This window comes from Abrus precatorius, unplaced genomic scaffold, assembly GCF_003935025.1.
Source record: "Abrus precatorius isolate BTA unplaced genomic scaffold, Abrus_2018 Scaffold6, whole genome shotgun sequence".
NCBI classification, from domain to species: Eukaryota; Viridiplantae; Streptophyta; class Magnoliopsida; order Fabales; family Fabaceae; genus Abrus; species Abrus precatorius.
Genome location: NW_020874406.1, coordinates 20,213,681 through 20,226,517, shown reverse-complemented (window position 1 = coordinate 20,226,517; position 12,837 = coordinate 20,213,681). Strand labels below are relative to the sequence as shown.

At 25.8% G+C, this 12,837-nt stretch overlaps 1 protein-coding gene across 1 annotated transcript; it reads right to left on the bottom strand.

Moving 5' to 3' along the window:
* Window positions 1-7,573: 7,573 nt before the first annotated feature.
* LOC113870008 lies at window positions 7,574-8,956 on the bottom strand. Its single transcript, XM_027506595.1, has one exon. The coding sequence runs from the start codon at window positions 8,954-8,956 to the stop codon at window positions 7,574-7,576; it is 1,383 nt and encodes a 460-aa protein (XP_027362396.1).
* Window positions 8,957-12,837: the final 3,881 nt, after the last annotated feature.

Sequence of the window (12,837 nt, the reverse complement as noted above, 5' to 3'; positions counted from 1 at the left end):
ACTGCATCTAATGAGTCACAATAAAAAAATTCATATTCATTTTTGAATGAAAACGTCTGTAAATTATCTTTAATTTAAATTCATTTTTTAAAATTTAGCATAACATATCTTAATGTCGATATTTTTATATCAACTCTAAACGTATTAGCCCTTCGATTTGTTTTCATTTAATTTAACAATCATTGATTAAATAAATTTCATTTAAATTCAAAAATACTTGTATAAAGGATAAAAAATTGTTAATCGATCTCTATATGGAATTAGTAACAATTTGACATATTATATGAGTACTATTAAACTAAATTAAATTAAATTTTTAAATAATTAGAAAATATAATTTTTAAATTTATTTTCCACTTTTCAATTTTCATTTAAAGTATTGTATTTAAATAAATATATTGTATTAAATTTAATATATAATATTTATTAAATATATTTTAATACTGTGTTACTGCATCTAATGAGTCACAATAAAAAAATTCATATTCATTTTTGAATGAAAACGTCTGTAAATTATCTTTAATTTAAATTCATTTTTTAAAATTTAGCATAACATATCTTAATGTCGATATTTTTATATCAACTCTAAACGTATTAGCCCTTCGATTTGTTTTCATTTAATTTAACAATCATTGATTAAATAAATTTCATTTAAATTCAAAAATACTTGTATAAAGGATAAAAAATTGTTAATCGATCTCTATATGGAATTAGTAACAATTTGACATATTATATGAGTACTATTAAACTAAATTAAATTAAATTTTTAAATAATTAGAAAATATAATTAAATTGGAAATTTTGAAAAAATAATTTCCATTTTTAGATGATGTAGGGATAATTTAGCTACTTTTTTTAATTGATTTTTTATTCATAACAACAAAGAAATATAAAAAATAAAATTAATTCACTTAATCAATTTTTATAAATATTAAATTTTATTAATTCAATTATTAAAATATTTTGTTATAAAATAAATCGTGTCTATAAAAAAACTATATAAATAAAAATTTAATTATAAATTTATTAGACTCTTTTATTTTAGCGCCTAATATATATTTATAAACTACCAATACAAATAAACGTTAAGTATGTTATGTAATTACGTATGTGGAAGGTTTAATTTTTAAATAATTTAATATGTATAATATATGAACATATTACTTTGTTTAAGATAAAATTTAATATTTTAAAAAAACAATTAAGCAAGTAACATTAGTATTCCTATAATAACTTCATTATTGTCCTTGAAAGTAATATTATAGAGATTGAGTTATGACTGTAACTTCATAAATAAAAATATTTTTATAAGTATTTTTAAACAATATTATTTTTATAAATTATTCTTTATTTTGAACATGTCGAATTATCAATTTTTATATATAATTTATGAGTACAAATACTTAAACAATAGCATTTTTGTGAATTTTTTTAAATAGTGGTACTTTTAGAATTTTTTATATTAAGCATTTTAATTTAATTTTTTTAAAATTAAAATTTATTTATTTACTTATTTAATTTAAGATAATATTTATTAGTACCTGTAGTTCTATTTCTAAGAAAGACTTCCCGATATATTTTTTTCAAACTATAAGAAACAAATATTTATTTTCAAATACATTAATGATTATTTTTTTCATATTTTTATTTATAGTGAGAGTTGTATTATTAAAATATCCACCATTTATCTATGTAAGTTGATATATTTATTCATTTAACACACGAGATATCAATTAATACTATTTCACGTTCACATACAAAATTGAGGGCATTGGAATCAAGTAAAATAAAGACATAACGAACTGTAGTAAATGATATTAGGATTTTAATATGGGTCTAATTTAATAAAGAGAGTGTTTGGATTATAAGTTTAGAGTAAATTATATCTTTCTTGTATAGTTTTTTATTTGTCATTAGCTTAAAAACGTGGACTTAATATATCAACCGTCTCTCCTTTAAGTTCAATTAGTTTTAAGTTAGTTGTTGCTTGCAATTTATTTTAATTTAAACTTGTAACTTCAAAAAAAAGTATATGTATTACTTTAAGGCTTTCTTATATTTTATTTCACATATATCTTTTTTTTTTTTTACCTTTTTTCAGTTTTATTTTTGAATCTGAGTACTAATTCCATACTATAATTTGAATGCTTTGTAGTAAAGTATTTCATTTTTCATTAAAGAATGCATACATAAGACAAATGTGTCAGAGCTTCGTTAACGTCGCTAAAACAAAGTGTATGAACATATACATAACAAGAGAGAGTTAATGAACATATAGATGTAGGGTAGATTTTCGTCCAAATCAATGAGTTTTGGGTGGCTTTTAAAAACACACTTTTATTAATGGATAAATAAAGTAACCACTAGAAAATACCCATTCTTAGTGGTTGCCAGAATAAACAACTAAGAACTACCTACATTTTTTAAGTGGTTTTGTTGTTTAATCTTTGAGGGATTATTTGATACTTTAACCAGGTGGGGTATCTTGTATATAAATTACAACTTGGACTTACTTAACTTTTAATAAACAATATTTTAGGAGTTTTTGAAATAAATTGAATAAAAAATGTGTTAAATAAATTAATTATAAACAAAAAACTTTAAAAGTGAAAAAAAAAATCATTTCAACTAATAAATTTATCATTACACGTGTGAGGTAATTCAAATTGAATTTATATACTTAAGCCTTTTATCTTGGGCATATCCACAAGGTCTACAACAGAATGATATTTTATGTTTCTCATTTCTCACTTCCCCTTCTTAGATTCTAAGATATGCATGATTATGATGATCTTTTGAGCTATTTCAACTATTAGTCAAACTATTCTTTTTCTCACAATTATTAACATCATCATCATCATGAAACTTAGCTTTTCCAAACATTGTCCTCGTTTCTCTTTTTTTCCGTTCGTACTATCGTATCATATTCCAGCTTTTGTTACAATATTTTGTAGTAAAATAAAAGGATGATATTCCACCATAGACAAAATTAACCACGATAAAAGGAAATATTAAAGAATGGGCATTGAAGGTTTAAAATATTATAGATTAGGCATTTTTATATGCCTTAAATTGACTTTTGTCAAACTATACGTGTAAAAATAGAGAGACAGAGAGAGAGGAATCAGATCCAAGTAGGAAAAAGAAAGATAGGGATTGGTGAGATTGGGAGGACAAGATTGTGCAGTAGGCGGTGGTGGATAGGACTGAAGCCTACTCATCAAAAGATTCTACCTCACGTGACACACACCCAATCTCACTATTTACATTTAATTATTACATTTTTATATTTATCTTTAAACTTAAATATATTTTGTTAAGTGAACCGCGTATAAATAACTCACTTTTTGATCAGTTTTAAATCGTCGTTTCAGAAAGTTAAGTTTGGTTGGGCTATTACAAGTTAAAAGGATTTGGGTCCTACTGCGTAACATTCACGCATAAACAAAGTGTAATATAATATAGTCAATACAAATGTGTAGATATCCACAATAACTATTTATATTTTAATGACTAATAATTTAAAATTTGACTAGAATCTAACGCAAAAGAGCAATAAGATGAGAGAAAAAGATATGGTTTACTATATATGGACAAAGAAAAAAACTTATTTCAATGAAAAGTGATAATGACTTGTATTTATTTTTCCAAAACTTTATTATAGACTTTGGAATTGGGCAAATCAATTTAATAACATAAAATAAATTTTATACAATTGAAGTTAAATTCTGCATTTTTAGAAATGGCGCAAATCAAACTTCAGAAAAGGAAAATAAAATTAGAAGAGAAATCTCACATTTGACGTTATTTGAATTTTAATGACAAAGATGGTGTGGAATTACACTATCTTGGGAAAATTTGTTTGTCGTTTTGCTGAACGTTTTCTGTGCCTCACACTTGGCAGGCTAGAAAGCAAAGTTTGCCTATTAGGCATGTACCAAATGGATGACAGCCATTCATTTTTACAAAAAGTAAAATGGAGATTTCCTCCCAATCAAGAAAAGAGAAAAAAATAAACATAAAGTTATCTCGTTCCATTGTTTGGCATCTGTATTATTGCCCCTCTGCCAACTGTTGTTGAATAATGAATGCGTGTTCAGGATTTTTTTCATATTTCATGGACATGTTATATTCACTTTTTTTATTTAATAAATTTTTATATTATATTTTTTTTACACTTCTTTTATTTCATATTAATTATATTATTAAATCTTAAAAGATATGTCAATGGTCGAAGCCTATCCATTGTTGTGAGTTCACACTTGCATCACAAAAGCAAAGGAAACAAGAAAGAAAATAAAACCAGTAACGTAGCTGTATTGCATTACCCGTGTTTTCACACACGTCACACTAAACCTTTACCTATTTTAGGGAAAAAAAATATTCAGATGAACAAACGCTTTTTTATTTAATATAATTTTGATATTACTAATTAATCATAAATTATATATTAAGAAAAATAATTAGTTTATAAACGCGAATATACCAGATTCATGCTTATCCTAACACACTGCTCACGCAGATGTAAAATTTCTTATTTTCTTATTTTAATATTCCTATGCAACTCTGTCACAGCTTAAAAACAGAGATTCTCTGTTGAATTCACGTGTGGGATTGTGATTCACACAATTTATGCTTCATACCATCTATTTTGAGAGTTTCGGGACTCTCCTTTTGATTTACTTGTCAAGCTAGTGAGTTATAAGTTTGGTTAAACTTAATTTCATAAAATTAATATCAGTGGGTTTAAGTTATTAGATTTTTCTTTAAGAAATGAAATATAATTTTAAGATAGTAAATATTATTTAAATTATATTAATAGAAAAATTGTAGATCTATAATTGACAAAATATTTGACTTTTCCAAGCATAGCTGAAATTCATTTTAGTTAGTAGTAAGTTTGAGTGAATTGATGCATCCCCTGAAGAATTTATTTGAAAAGTAATTTTGATATTATATATGCATTAAAAATAACTTTATTTATCTATAATTATTGAAAGGGCATGTCAATTTTTTATGCATATATTATTAAATGAAGAAGATATTTTCGTCATCATGCATTTAAACATAATTTTATTCACTACAAAAATAACAAATGTAACGTTTACGTTTAAGGACTTCAATTTTGATTGTCTTAACAACGTCAGAGACATTATACACATGTTCGACACAATTTCTAAATCCTGAATGAGATTTTGGGTTAATTATTGTGGAACCAAACATAGCATTTTCCCCATAGGAACATCACTAATTTGTCAAAATCTGCTAATTTTTTTAACCAAAATAATAAATTGTTTATGAATTCCTTGGGGTTAGTTGTTGGGGGCAATCTTTTTAATAAATGGTGTTTTCACACCAACGTGTTCGTTATATTTTACAAACAACAATTGATATAAGGATTAACATGTTATGAAGAAGTTGTCACTTTTAGTAACACATATGCTTATTTTTAGAGACCAACATGCATAATATAAGTTGTCACTTCTTAGTTCAAACTGTGTATTACGTCCATATTGAGGAACAAATTTTATATCAAAATCTCTCATAATTTTTTTTATGTATAACAGATAAAACAAAATAAAAAATTGGTAATACTTTTTTTTATAAAATTTAGAATACCAATTATTTTTATAAAAATATAATACATAGACATAGTTTTATGCATCAATGTAGACTACACCAAAATAAAAATTTACCGACAATTATTTAGTATGCATCATCCAATGGTTATTTTAATTAAAATACTTTGTGACTATTAAACCTTAATCAGTGATATATCATCTTAGTATGGCAAATGCTTTTGATTACCTCCAAAAGTAAATATAATCTCACCAAAATATCTTTGATAATTTTGCTCCTTTCATTTTTCTATTTTTGCATAATTTCTTTCAATTTATATCAAACCTAACACAGAACGACCAACTCAAATTAGGAAAAATGAGCTCAGCATTTTCCTATATTTTCTCAGCAGTCTCTATTGATTATTCTCAAATTTTTGAAACTGCGAATGCTAAGTTACGTAGAATTTTTGCGTCTCTGCTGAACGAAACAAGTTGATTTGCGTCATGCCTAAACAACGACCGAGGTAGCTTTCAACTCATTTATTCTTCACTTCTCTATAAAATTCACTTTTTCACACTATACTTCAATTAGTGCCTTTCATACTACAATTTTTCTTGATATGATTCTATGGAGCATGGTTCCTAGCATTCGGGTTTTTCGGAAGCCTAGTTCCATTTGTTTCGAGTTAAATTAGTATTTTTTTAATCAACTTGTGGTTTGTTTTGTTTCAAGAACAAATTGTTGTTTGTTTTATGTGTGAATAGCTTTGGGCCATAAGAATGAGAGGGTAAAGGGAATTGGTGTCATTTAAAACTGGATTTCTCATGATGCACAAGGTAGCTTTAGAATTGAGATTTGAGAGGAGGTTTTTGAGGTGTATATAATATAATGGTTGCCTTACAATATATCCGATGTATTTACCAGTGGTAATTTTTTAATTGCCTTAGATAAAGTAGTGACATTATGATGTATCTACATTTGACAAATTAGATAGAATAAATATGACCAATTAAAGATAAGGGAACCAAAATCATACATTTAAAATATGAAAGAGGTTGAATGTAAATAATTAAAATTAGGGATCTAAAATCACACATAAAAAAGTATAAGACAAAAAGTGTAATTGATTTTTTTAAAAGGCAAGAAAAAAAAATTTGTTGTGCCAATAAAAAGAGTGTGAATAGACAAAAGAAGGGTATAAAAATAAATTTTATGTTTTTTTTTTTTGTCATTCAAAGAAATTTCTTTTTTTTTTGTCAAAAAAAGAAATTGCTGTTAAATATTATGCGGAAAAAACTTAAGCTCAACTTCTACATGCTCCAATGGAATTACGCTGGGCCCTCTAGCTAGGCTAAGTTGCAAGGCCTATTACCGATGGATCAAAAAGACAAAATTCGTTTGTTGTAAGAGTCACTCAGAAAAAAAAAAAAACTACTTAAATTATTCCCTGCACAAATTGTTTAAGTTTATTATTAATGGAATTTGGAAGGAACAAAAACATTATTATTCAGGATTATAGATTTACCATTTCATAATTACCATTGGTGTCAAATTTTAGGAGAGAAAACCATATTCAAGAATCTTTTATTATGTCTTGAAGTGAATCCTATCAACTGAGATTATGTTACAGTATTTCATAAATACCATTGTTGTCTTTATTATAAAAATTAATAATTTGTACTATTATATCCATCAATGGCATGTAATAGTATATAAAAAATTATTCTTTTGCAAGGCTTATTCATTTATTCTTCTAACAAATCCAATGTACATTTCATAACTTTATGACACTTTTAACAAATCCTATGAGTTTTCACGTGAATCCAATATATTCTTTCAAAAGGACTTAAAAGTTAGCATCATATTGTGATACTTTTGCAATTTAATCCAGTAAAATCCATACCAAGAAGGAAAAAAAAACTCTTTATTTCTTAATATATATCTAACAACAATAAAGGCACATAAATAAAATATTAGAAAGAAAAAAAATAAATGAAGAAATTTATTGTGTTCATATAGCTCTGGGAGGTTTTTCCAGTAAAGCAGAGAGATATACCTCATCCTTTGACTTTGGAGAAATAACCCACTTGTGTTTCTTGTACCTGAGTTGAAGAAACATGTACATATAATCATCCAAATCTTTTCTGTTGCAGAAGAATCTGTCTATCCATAACAAACCTCCTGGTCTAAGAATTCTATCCCAATCATACAATATGAAGTCCAATAAGAGCAAGTCCATCCATCCATCCATGAAACCTGTGGTATGAACCAAATCCATAGTGTTATCAAAGAATGGAAGCCTTTGACTTAATGTGACATATAAAGGAACCAAACCCCTTAGAGCAATCATCTCATTGAAAGGAGCACCAAGGTTAAGAGCAGTTGAGACAATTGTCACATTTTGTTCCCTCATTCTTGCAGCAAATGTGCCAGTGCCAATGCCATAGTCTAGTCCAATCCTAATCTGTCTTGGCTTAACTGCCAAAACATCACTGATCAAAAAGTCTGAAGGAATTAGCGAGCTATTAGAAACCCATTTCACCTTTTCCTTCTCCATTTCAAAACATCCAGTGCATTTTGAATAGCCCCTCTTTGGGTTCTTGCTAGATAAGCACTCAAAATTTCTGCATTGGTAATTCCCCCACATCACGTTTTTGTCATCTGGTAGTCTCCAGAGTGACTCATTGATAGGGTAAGGCTTCTGGTATACCTTTGAAGCCCTTGTCAAACACCTCCTTCTAGGCAAAGGATCACACCCATTAAGCATAAGCTTCTGGGCTAAATTCCAATCATCATCACAATATGAGCCAATGTCGTAGTCCATGTACTTCTCTAGCTCTTTTTTGTACAAAACACAAGCATGACCAATTGTGTTATAAACCTTGTTTGTCCCATAGAGGTTAATCTTACCAACTCTATTCTCCTTTGGGGTTATATACTTTCTAATCTCCTCGGTGATAAAGAAGTTAATTAAAGGATCCTCCTTCACTGTGGAGTTGCTTCCTTCAATCTTTGGAAGCCTAATTTGCCTTAGAGCAACATTTGCACTGTGAAGAGGCCTAACTATTTCATCTTGTAAAAACTTCTTGTCCAAGATGCTTTTGCTTTTCTCCATTTCTTGCACTTCTGACTCAAGCTTGGCCTGCAAAGTTTCCAACCTATCCAACACTTCTCCAACTCGATCAGCAAGTGATTTGGCATCAAAACCATCATAAACAATATCCTTCACATTGTAGAAATGGTGGCATATATCTTCATTGTGGAGGAAAAACCCAGCAGAGTAGAATCTAGTTAGACTCAAAATGCTTACCAAGGTGACCAACCCTCCCAAAATAATCTGCATCCAACCCATTATTCTGGCAAGTTTGCATTTTGGAAGACATGACCTCCCCATTGGACAATCCAGTAAAGATGAAAAATAATTGAACTTTCCTCTACGTATAGATGAGAAACTAGGAAGAAAATAATTGAGGAAATGAAAATTATTATTGGCACATCATACCATAAAAAAACACTAGCAAATGGTCTAAGCAGCTAAAAGAGAAGATTGTGAACAATCATTAAAATAGAATAATTAGGTCCCCCCCCCCCCCCCAAACCATGATTAATGAACTTGACATATATTGTAGAATACTCAAAGTAGTTATCTGACAACTTGTCCATAAAATGTGAACTTGTCACATGATTCTCCCATGATCCAAAGAAATATACGCAATAAAAATCCTTGAAAATGCTCCGATCCAGGTTTAGTGGTAGAAATTCTTAGATTACAAGAATTCACAAAGTAAAGGGAGGCGAATGGAATAGTCATCCTTGGTTATCGATTGCAATGCTCCTCATGATGAAACTCCATTGGTAGTTTGTGTTGAAATTAATTAATTGCCTCTATACTGAGGTTTATAGCAATTAACAAATTATCGATTTTTTTATGATATTTTATTTAAATATAATCATGATAAATTTGTCAAAACTTACACACTGACATGGGAAATGACGGTGATCCAAGCCAAAGAATTTCAAGGTCTCAACTTCTTCATGACTTGGAATTGACAATAGTAAAGGTAACGAGATTGTGCTGATGAGCTCACAAATTAAATGAATTTTAACAAATTAAGTTTGCTTAAATAACTCAAATATATCAAGTTATAAATACTAAAATTATTCTTTTCATTTATAATTAATTTCGCTCAGATTTTTAATATTGACATTAATAGCATTAGTCCCCTAAACATAATCTATTAAGACCTCTTGGATTTGTATTTTCAATTTGCTTTCAATAAAAAAATTGATTAGAGACTAGGTCATAATTGATTAGTGAGTCTTTGAGGGACATCCTTTTTTAATTGGGTGAGGAATCCCAAGATTGTGACAACATATCATGACTAATACTTTTATTTGGTGGGAAATTTTTTTCAAATTATACTTGAGGATTAAACATACAAGTCAATCACACGTGATTAATGACTAAACTAAAATAAATAGAACTTACTTTTATCTTCAACTATTTTAATTTCCTAAATTCAATTATTGTGTGTTTGAATTATTTTTCAAAAGTGTTTTTTTATGTGAAAGGTGCACAACTCAAGCCATGAGAGAGGAGAATAGATTCTAACTTTATATTACAATACTAATTCTAGTTTCAATCTATCACGAGTCCTAGGTTATTTAAAACAAATCTCATTATAAATTGTAAGTTAAAATATTTATATTGTTTAAAACATAAAAACATATTTAATAAAATTATTATAAGTTAATATTTATATATAAAAATATGCGTTTAGTCTATTTATAATTTGTTTGATGTAATATAACTCTAAATTTAAAAATTAAAATTTAACCGAATCAAATAAAATATAATCTTTTAGTTAAGAATTTGGTTAACTTATAATTTCTTTAGCATCCACTAATCGTTTGACACATTTAACATTTTGAAGATGCAAAGTTTATTTTAACTAATGTATTTTTCTGGAAAGAGCATGCAAATAGAATCTTACATTAATTAAACTAGGGAACATGCGTCAACAATACTTCATCCTCTGAAGTACAAGTTGTCAACTTTATCATAAATTCAAAGTCATGCACACGGCTAGAGGGAAATTGCATCTTAATATTCACGCCAAGGAAATATAATAAGGATTTTGCTTACGAATAAGTAATTAATAATAAAAAATATATTAAAATATATTTATTATATTTTTATAATTTTAATATAATAATTATATATGTTTATAAAAAAATTTATTTATAAATATTTAAACTCAGTCATGAAAACTAAAATTAACAAAACTCATATAATAAAGTACTGAAAATTTTATATATAATAAAAATATAATTCTAAATCTTTCTATTTATAAATGTGCTTAATTATTATTTTATGTAGTATTTTAAGATAATAAATCCAGGTATTTTTTAAATATTTTTTATAAAATAATAAAAATATAAGAAAAATTAATAATAAAGTTAACTACAACTCTCTTTTATTTATTCTTTATTCGCCTTAAAATGATGACACAGCACAAACATGTCTTACTTAAACTTGTCTACCCCGAAGATTTGTTTTTCTATTAAAAGTATTGTATACTTAATTAGGTAAGAAATATTTCTAAAATAATCTATTTAATTTTAATTATATAAAAATCATAGTTTATGATAAGCTTGTAAAATAACATAAAATTACGAGAAATACTTAAAGTATGCTTGTTTCTAATTTTTAAAAACTAAAAATACACATGTTTTTATAATTAATTATTAAGAACAAAATAAAAATTAACCAAAAATAGCCAATAATTTTTTTGTGATAGATTTTAATATATTTAATTTTAAATAATATATTTTTATAAAAATTAACCATAAATTTTAAAATCTTTTTTTAAAACAAATATCAGATTAAATAGAATTTTTAACAGTTTTTTTATACATAATCAGAAAAAATAATTTATTCCAAATATACTTTTGTATTTAAAAAAAAATCTTGCGCATGGTGATTAATTTTTACGCATGATTTACACGCATAAAAAAAAGTTTTATGTAAAATTCAGAGTGAGTTTCATATATACTTAATTAATAAATGTGTGAAAATATCTGAATTTGGTGATTAAATTGAAATTATATTTTCTATTGAATGGATGCACGAAATTTAAGAATATTATTATTTACACAATTTTGGAGACGTAGTAGCACATGGTGTGCCTTTTTTGACCAAAGGAACCAATTTCTAGGGAACCTGCAAATTTATGAACACGTTGCAATGTCAGTGATGTTAAATTATTTGTTCGATTCTTTTAATGTGGGTAAAGAACATTAAAAAAAAATAACGATATTTTACAAATTTATAACATTTAATGTTATTATCAGATATTTAGTGTATTAAATTATAAAAAACTATTATTCAGTATTATTAGATGTACATTTAAAATTTTATTATTCATTTATAATTTTTAAAAATTAATTTAATAAATCATGCAATATATATATATATATATAATTTAATAATAAAAATGATATTTTCTAAATATAAAAATCAAAATATATAAATATTTACAAAAAATTATTAATATTTGTTAAATAACACTTTCATTTATAATATAAAATTAATTAATTATTGATAAAGTGAGATATTTTTCTTAGTTTAAAAATAGACTTGAATTAAAATTATACTGATAGTATAATAATTTTTTACATCTTGTTTAATTATAAAATATTATATAAAATTTTAAAGTTTTAATAATTGATATAAAAATTTAAATTTTTGTATAATTTAATTAACAATATAAAATTAGGTGCATATCGAATTAAATATGATTAAGAATATTTTATTAAGATAGATTAAAATATGTTATATTAATAAATTTATTAAATAAATTTCAAATAATTTATGAAAGCATAATTTATTTTCATGACGTATTTATAAGCCCTTCCAAAGATATTAGTTTTCCAATAATATGTTATTGAATTTTGATGTAGTAGTAGTAGTGGTGGATGCCATTGGAATATTGATTAATTGGTATATGAGAAATCCTTAAGAAAATTTGAACCACATGTATGATATGTTTAAAATAATAAATAAAACTTAATGACTATTTATTTTGAAAACTTAGAACATCGTGCATTATATGTCTCATCACGGATGATTTATGTTTTTCTATGTACTGATTAAAGTTACAATGAATACATGCTTTTTATTTTCTATACTAATTTAAATGTTTATCTTAATTGTGTGTGTGAAATTTTGTAAAATCTTGTAATTTCTTAGGCCTCTGTTTCTTTTGCATAGGT

What these genes read in the sequence shown, in the direction of transcription:
- LOC113870008 (XM_027506595.1), bottom strand. Translation starts at nt 8,956, where the DNA reads ATGGGGAGGTCATGTCTTCCAAAATGCAAACTTGCCAGAATAATGGGT.